The sequence below is a fragment of the Triticum dicoccoides genome, chromosome 2B (genome assembly GCF_002162155.2).
Source record: "Triticum dicoccoides isolate Atlit2015 ecotype Zavitan chromosome 2B, WEW_v2.0, whole genome shotgun sequence".
NCBI classification, from domain to species: domain Eukaryota; kingdom Viridiplantae; phylum Streptophyta; class Magnoliopsida; order Poales; family Poaceae; genus Triticum; species Triticum dicoccoides.
The window spans coordinates 449,655,068-449,663,345 of NC_041383.1; the positions used below are offsets into that span (position 1 = coordinate 449,655,068).

Below are 8,278 nucleotides of genomic sequence, written 5' to 3' on the forward strand. Positions count from 1 at the left end.
TTAGCTGTGCCGTCGCTGCGCGCTGGGTGATCCGCCCTCCTGTGAGCTCCGGGGGAGCCGTTTTGGCTTGCGCCATGGAGCCGTCTCTTCCGGGCGCGGCCACGGGTTGCGTGTTGCGGTAAGCTCCTGGCCGCGACAAGCTGAAGCGGATCTCGACTGCCGATCTGGTGAGCCTACAAATTCTTCCGTTTCTACCAATTTTTTTGCGGGTTTTCATGCAAATTCAGGGTGCGTTTTGTTTTCGTGGAGAAAAATGGTGTTTGAATTCCTGGAGTTATTTGTTTGGGGGTAATTTTGTGCGTATTTTTCTCGCTTTGTGTGATCTGTGCTCGGGTTCGGGGGATACTTTGATGCGGTTGGGCAGTATTTTGGTCTCTTCTGCCTTTTTATTTTGATCACAACTTTCTTGTGCTCTTTCGAGCTCGTCGAGGACGAGGAGCATTAAATTTCCCGTCGTCTTTTGCGCTGTTTTATGGCTAATTAGTTTGGGAGCACAGAGTTCTGCCCGGAATTTTGCATAACCTTTTTTAATCGTTCAATTCGAGTTGTTCCGGTCCTAAATTTTGCAGAATTTCTCCAGTGTTCCGTAGCCGGTCTCGTGAGCTCGATTTTGGGTTCATGGTCGATCAAATCTAGGCCTCGGGACTGCATTTGTTTAGCAGTTTCTCGCGTTTATTCTTTGATCCGCTTCAGTCGAGCTACCTGAGGTGTTGAAACTTGGCATCTGTCTATCTTGCAAGGTGCTAGCAGGATGCCAGCTAGAATCATGGAGCAGAGGCACCACATGCCCCCATTCCACCTCCCCGTGGAGTCCGAATCGTCTTCTCCCATGTGGTAAGCCAACTGCAATAGCCATTATTGCCCGATATCCTTAAATGATGTCTAATGATGGACTGCATTCTTTCTTACTCTACTTTGTGGTAGGGGGTACTAATTGGTTCAGTTTTGGGGTGACTTGGTCAGTATCATTAACAACTAGACCTAGGTTAATTTCTTCATCATTATCGAATTCTTTTTATAGAGGCCTGTTAGACATTTCAGGCAGGAATGTTTTCCTGAGCATGTTAGTGACTACCTGAACATTCGTGTAATTTGTAGGTGCTTATTAGTTTATTCTTCGGGTAGTTTCTCTCGGACTAAATAAAATGTGACCCAGCAGAACACTGTTACAGTTTACGGATATGTGGGGGCATCCGAGGTTCCACATATGGGACAATTGATCGAGCAAGATTGGTGGATGTGTATCGTTGTTTCCAGGTAGCTTAAGGTAGCTGTCTTGCTATATATGGGTGAAGCAGCTGAATTGGAAGGCACATGGTCTCACAGGGGTGATTGGGTATCGATTATTGACAGATGCGCATGGATGCTGCCTACAATGATTCTTCCATTAAATAATTCTGATGTTGCTTCATCACTTCTCTTTGCGCTCAGTGTTTGCGTTCGTTTTTATGGCTGATTTATTTCTTGTTTTGAAAAACAGAAAAAATATACATTGATTTCGGGAAGTAGGTCTGCTGCATCTTCTCCGGTCGAAAAGCCAAAGGCTATTGGCCAAAGGTTGTGCATCAATTAGGGCTTATGGAGCCATACAAGTTGATGGACCAGAAAACTCCCTTTGGTGAGCGCAAGTTGTTGGGCCATCAAAGGCATGTTAACCTGCCGCCAACCCCCTGGAGGGCTGATCAAGATCCTCTACAACAACATGATTCATTTTCGAAGCCGTTGGCTTTATTTCCTAATGCTAGAAAGGGACATTTAAATATGACCCAATATGAGAATGGACTTTTCTCAAGCTCCCTTCCAGACATTTTTGACAACAAATGTAAGCCCTTGATCCTTGTCTCTTGCAGTTTTTATTTCATTTATTATAGTACTCCATAACACTGAACTATAAACTGCGTCCATCCGATATGGTACTCCTCCCTTCAGTTCATATAAATAATAGTATGTAGATAATGGAAAGGGTAAACAAAAGAAGATAAGGAAAATATTTTTATTTGCTTATTAATAAGAAGCTTGTTTGCTTTTATTGACTGTTTCACTTCAGTGAAATCTGAGCTTTTCTTGCTACATCCAAGTGAGAAACGAGACAATCTGGCCTGAGCTTTTCATGCTACATCCAATTGAGAAATGAGAGTCTGTCCTGTGCTTTTCATGCTAAATCCAAGTGAGAAAAGAGACAATCCGCAGTAATATTAGTGCTTAATATTAAACTACTTTTCATTTGCTGATGTGCAGTGAGACTAACACCTAAGAATGGCCTTGTTGGCCAGCCAGCTGAAAAGGAACTCAACCATGCAGATGACGAGCCTTTTGAATTAACTCAGGAAATTGAGGCACAAGTAATTGGCAATCTCCTCCCTGATGATGACGACTTATTGTCAGGTGTTCTTTATAATGTGGGTCACCCTGCCCGTGCTAATAACATGGATGACATTGATGATGATATATTCTCTACTGGAGGTGGAATGGAATTGGAAGCTGATGAAAATAACAAATTGCTAAAACTTAACGGTGGAGCCAACACCGGTCAGACTGGGTTCAATGGCCTACTGTATGGCGAAAACCCCTCGAGAACCCTTTCCATTAGAAACATTAATATCAATGTTGAGGATACTGAATTGAAACTCCTATTTGAGGTAAGTTTCATCTTCCAGCTTGACTTTGTCCCAACTTTGAAGGCAATATATTTCACCTGATAGCATTTATTTTCTTTGTAGCAATATGGAGACATCCGAACACTTTACACTGCCTACAAACATCATGGTTTAGTGATGATATCTTACTATGATATAAGATCGGCAGAACGTGCCATGGAAGCGCTTCAAAGCAAGCCATTCAGGCAGTGGAAACTTGAGATACATTACTCCATCCCAAAGGTATTTCCTTGATATAAATGCCATTCTGTCTTGATATGATGTGGTGCTTTGACATTACTTAATGTGATATTACTACGATGTTTGCTTGCCATTATTTGTTGTATTGGTACTTAATTGGCACTGGAAATGTATTTATACTTGCAAGGATGTTCACATTCTAATGCTGACTTTGTTCCAATAGGAGAACCCTTTGGAGAATGATAACAACCAGGGCACGCTTGCAGTGATTAACCTAGACCAGTCTGTAACTAATGATGATCTTCGTCATATATTTGGTGGCTATGGTGAAATCAAGGCGGTATGGGCCGCGCACTAACCAACTCTTATGTCAGCTAGTACACTACAGATACTAACTTCCTTGTTTATCAGATTCACGGGGCATCACAAAACGGCCATCACAAATACGTTGAGTTTTTTGATACCAGAGCAGCAGAAGCTGCACTTTATGCTTTGAACATGAGAGATATTGCAGGAAAGAAAATCAGATTAGAGCGCTGCTGCGCGGGCGACGGTAAACGGTAATACTGTGACCGTAATTTTGCGCATCTGTCCATTTTTAGTGCTTCTAGTACCTTTGCTTTTCGAAGAGTCTTATTACACACCTTGTGTCGGCTACCCTTCATGAAGTTCTTTTTTCTCCAACACGCTTTAGAATGCTGTTATTTTTTATTAGAGGAAGGTACTGAGATGGCACAAGGTACAACCAATGAAAGCAAAAAATGAACAGAAAAACTAAAAAACCAGCAAACAAAAAACCAAAAAGGCTAAGAAGACTGACAAAAGCTAACCAAAACTAGCATAATGACCTATATATACCAATTAGGAAGCAAGAGACCTGAAGCCCCAGGAAGCAGCAGAATGTGGCCGTCCAGTCGGTAGGAGCAACCTTCACAGATCAACTTTGTATAAAGTTATCTGGGTATCTGTGAATTGAGGAAGTATATAATTCAGCGGTGTTTATGGTCTTGCATATACTGTGAAGTTGGTAAACATATCGTCAATGGACATATACAGTATACACTGGGCTGATGCAATTCCTGTCTCTTCAATAAAATATGTTTTAGTTATTAAACACACAAACTTGTGATTGACTTTTAATATGATTTTTTAGAGTCGGCATTTGCACTTGAATTCAAAGTTGGTTGTATACTTGTATATTTCTCGTTTTAGGGAATTGTGCTTTGGAGTTTGGAGGAAATTGGGTAGGTGTAAAAGTCTTTACATATGATGTGCAGGAAGATGTGTTTTAGAACTTGATGCAGAACGTCCCCCCTATGGATTATTATGCTTGTCTAAACTTTATTTTTGGAGGAAGAAACAAGAGCATCTGACTTTCCTTATGCCTATTCTTACAACTGTGTTAGTAATGCTAGTTTTTGCACAACAGTCTGACGCTGCTTAGGCCTCCTGAGTTGGAGCAGGAAGAGTATGGTGCATGCAAGCTAGGAAATGCAAACAGTCTGCCCTCAACTTACTACGGTATGCAGTTTGATTTCAAATCATGAGACATATTTCTGCTGCTAATCGTATTTACTAACCTATGTATGGCATAATACAAGGTTCTGTCAACATGGCTTCCATGACTTCCGCTGGTCCTGAACATGGGATCTCTCGGGTTCTGCGTCCCAGAGTTCAGCCACCAATACACCAATTCAGGGAGGGAGCTTTCCTGGATGTTCCCTCAAGTACTATGCAAAGTATATCCTCTCCTGTTAGAATTGCAACTGCAGTAACGCATAACAACCGGTCGACTGTCGGTGAGAATGGTCATTCACTTGGAAAGATGGGTGGACAGATTAATGGACACTTGAATTATGGATTTCATGGGGTCGGAGCTTTCAATCCACATTCCCTTCCTGACTTTCGCAACGGCCAAAGTAATGGTATTTCTTGCAACTTAGGCACAATATCACCCATTGGAGTTAAGAGCAACTCTAGAACTGCTGAAGGAATGGAGAGCAGACATCTTTACAAAGTTGGTTCTGCTAACCTTGGTGGTCATTCTTCTGGTCATACCGAAGGTACTACTTTGGGTGCCTTATTTACTGATGTTTATGGAGACACACTGTTTCCATTAGGTTCATTTGCCATCTCTTTCCCTTCCAGTCATTTTCTTTGAAAATGTCAATTTTGGAAGAACATATGTTTTGATATGAATAATACAGAAGCTTTTATAGCTTAATGGTAATTGGCATAACCTAAATTATACTATTTTTGAGGTTGCAACTATTCTGTTTAGACAATGCAATTAGGCTTATATGGGCATGCCTTGTGTTCTTGTAGCACCCGGGTTTTCAAGAACTGGAAGCTGCCCCCTTCATGGCCACCAAGTAGCGTGGAACAATTCAAATAACTCCCATCATCATACCTCTTCTCCTATGCTATGGCCGAACTCAGGATCATTTATCAATAATATACCATCTCGACCTCCCACACAAGCGCATGGAATTTCAAGATCATCTCGCATGCTTGAAAATGTCCTTCCAGTGAATCATCATGTTGGATCTGCACCAGCTGTCAATCCATCAATTCTGGATAGGAGAACTGGTTATGCAGGGGAGCTGATGGAAGCGCCAAGTTTCCATCCTGGGAGTGCTGGAAGCATGGGTTTCTCTGGTAGTCCGCATCTGCATCAGTTGGAGCTCACTAGCATGTTTCCTCAGAGTGGAGGGAACCAAGCCATGTCCCCTGCACACATTGGTGCTCGATCTCCTCAGCAGAGGGGGCATATGTTTCATGGAAGGGGTCATATAGGCCCCCCTCCATCTTCATTTGATTCACCAGGTGAACATGCAAGGAGCCGAAGAAACGAGTCATGTGCTAATCAATCGGATAATAAAAGGCAGTATGAGCTAGACATTGAGCGTATAGTCTGCGGCGAGGATTCCCGGACTACATTAATGATAAAGAACATCCCAAACAAGTATACATCTGGGACTTTCTGATTTTATTCTAGTTTATGTGCAAGTGTCATTCTATTTGAAGTCACGCCATGTTTTGATGTTTCTATTGCCTTAATGGTATTTCAGGTACACCTCTAAGATGCTTTTGACCGCTATTGATGAAAATCACAAGGGAACTTATGATTTTATCTATCTTCCAATTGACTTTAAGGTGAATGGAGCTTTTGTAAACAGCTGTTGCATGTTTATCCTTGGTTCGACATTACTTGCATACAACGACCTAATGGTGCTCATGTGCATTTTCAGAATAAATGCAATGTGGGCTACGCATTCATCAATATGATAAGTCCTGAGCATATTGTTCCATTCTATAAGGTGAGAGTGAGATGTTACAAGTTATTAAATGCCGGCAGTGTATTAGATAGAGCTTCATGTTGACATTTTTATATGATTTTGCGCCCTCTGCTTTCCTTCCTCATTTCTTTTTCCATACCACCTGTATTACACTATCATGCTACAATTGCATGGATTTTGGATATCGCATGTCAGGTAGTCAGTAGTACCTTTACCATTTCTGGTTTCACGCACTAAGCATTATTTTACCTAATGTCAGTCGATAAATGAACAACATACATGCCTGTCTCTTTCAGATATTTCATGGGAAAAGGTGGGAGAAATTCAATAGCGAGAAGGTAGCATCACTTGCATATGCTAGAATCCAAGGAAAATCATCTCTAATTGCGCACTTCCAAAATTCAAGTTTGATGAATGAGGATAAACGCTGCCGCCCTATACTTTTCCACTCAGATGGTCCAAACGCAGGGGATCAAGTATGTTATCTGATTGTCCATATCCTTTGCTGCATTACTGTTTCTGTAGGGCACCTGACTGGGTACTACTAACTCGATGACCTGTATGTCTTGTTGTGTGCCCATCCAATACATGATCGGTGAAGTCCACACACATATCTAATTTTATATCATTATATTTTTATTATCTTGCATCTGAAATTAAGCAGTAGGCCTTCTTACACAGTTTAGTATGTATTTCTTTTTCTTATGCTGCATCAGAGTTTTTCCTGAGTATTTCTTTCCTTTAGAATTGTATTGACGCGGAAAGAAATACTCAGGAAAAATTCTTACTAATTAAAATCCTACAAATCATGGAACACGATCCTCAATTCATTCTAAATCCTTTGAATCAAGGAGGTCCCTGAGGATTCAAGCATAGGCTCATAGTTCTTGTTTCCTAGTGTTGCTATGTTCTTTTTAATGATACATATAGCTGTATAGGCTCATCATATTCTTCGCATATGGTGGTGTTTGATGCACAATTGGGATACATTGTGGGTTAGGGAGCGGAAAATAAAACCATCTTGTTAACATTAGGCAGGGCTATGAGTTTGGAGTAGAGAATATAGTGCATACATGACAAGATTGCCCCTTGATAATGAGATAGGCTTTACTTTAATTTTGTGTGTATATATTTTTTGTATTTTTAACATTATTACTCAACCTGTCTAAAAAAAACAACCGTTCTGATTGGACTTCAAACTGTGGTATATGAAACTGCATATCCCATGCCAAACACCCCAATAGATTGAACTCATCCCACCCACTATTTCCATTCTTACCTCCGATCATGAGTCTGAACTGACCATGTTTTTGTTGTAAACTTTTCTCAGGAACCTTTTCCAATGGGAACACACGTCCGTTCTAGGCCTGGGCGATCCAGGGTTTTGAGCTGCGAAGAAAGTCACCGGGACACTCTGTCATCTTCTGCCAACAATTGGACTCCTTCCAACGGGGGCGGCCACGCTTCAGGCTACTCAAAGGAGGCTGACCCAACCACAGCTTGAAAGCTGAAGCACTAACCACAACATCAACATCCAACCTTTTTGACATTTGCAATCCCAGTTTTCACATTACCATCCTTTCCCACCTCTTTTTGCTTGTGGTGTTTTCGGAGTCTGTAGCTATTTAGTACTTTCTATGTCGTGGGCTACCAGAGGCTCCCTAGAGGCTGCAAATTTTGTCGCTGAGTAGAAGCAAGGGAACGGACGGAGGGTGCTCCCAGTTTCTCCTGAGCCTATATGCGTGTATTAACTGAAGGCCGTGGAAGGCAAAACTCGTGGGGAGCTCTCTGAGATTTTGGACTGTAAGGTGTAACCCAGCGTTGTACAGGGTTTCCTAGTAAGAATGCATGACGGGGACAGCCGACACTGTATTGGTGCTGTTGTATGAAAGGCAGGCTGTGCCCTGCAGCGTCTTTTGAAACTGTTTTGATGTTTAATTTCTTGTGCGTGTGCGGTGCTGCCGTGTTGTGGGGATCTCGATTTTGGGTGTCGGAATGAAGCCCCTGTGCGGTGCCACCGTAGCTGCTGCTGTTATTATTACTTTTTTTGAAAAGGAGGAATTCCTCTAGCCTCTGCATCAGTCGATGCATGCAGCAGCAATATTATTAAAAGACGTAACAAGGTCTTACTACCTCCGTCTT

At 41.8% G+C, this 8,278-nt stretch overlaps 1 protein-coding gene across 3 annotated transcripts; it reads left to right on the forward strand.

Annotated features, from left to right (window-relative positions):
• Positions 1-6: 6 nt before the first annotated feature.
• LOC119364139 (protein MEI2-like 4) lies at positions 7-8,074 on the forward strand. 3 transcript variants are annotated; one of them, XM_037629557.1, is made up of 14 exons: positions 7-167; positions 741-834; positions 1,481-1,822; positions 2,239-2,639; positions 2,721-2,879; positions 3,061-3,177; positions 3,249-3,397; positions 4,267-4,358; positions 4,439-4,900; positions 5,163-5,802; positions 5,909-5,993; positions 6,089-6,157; positions 6,433-6,612; positions 7,467-8,074. In XM_037629557.1, exons 3-14 carry the CDS (start codon positions 1,579-1,581, stop codon positions 7,638-7,640), a joined length of 2,772 nt encoding a protein of 923 aa, XP_037485454.1. In that variant the 5' UTR covers positions 7-167; positions 741-834; positions 1,481-1,578; the 3' UTR covers positions 7,641-8,074. The 3 variants fall into 3 exon arrangements, with proteins under 3 accessions (XP_037485454.1, XP_037485456.1, XP_037485455.1); XM_037629559.1 differs by having other exon boundaries at positions 741-833; positions 1,529-1,822; XM_037629558.1 differs by having other exon boundaries at positions 751-834.
• Positions 8,075-8,278: the final 204 nt, after the last annotated feature.

Excerpts from the sequence above, each read along its gene's own strand:
- LOC119364139 (XM_037629559.1), top strand. The coding sequence starts at position 752 with ATGCCAGCTAGAATCATGGAGCAGAGGCACCACATGCCCCCATTCCAC. Across the intron at positions 834-1,528 it reads CGAATCGTCTTCTCCCATGT|GTCGAAAAGCCAAAGGCTAT; the intron begins GGTAAGCCAACT and ends GCATCTTCTCCG. Across the intron at positions 2,640-2,720 it reads AATTGAAACTCCTATTTGAG|CAATATGGAGACATCCGAAC; the intron begins GTAAGTTTCATC and ends TTTTCTTTGTAG.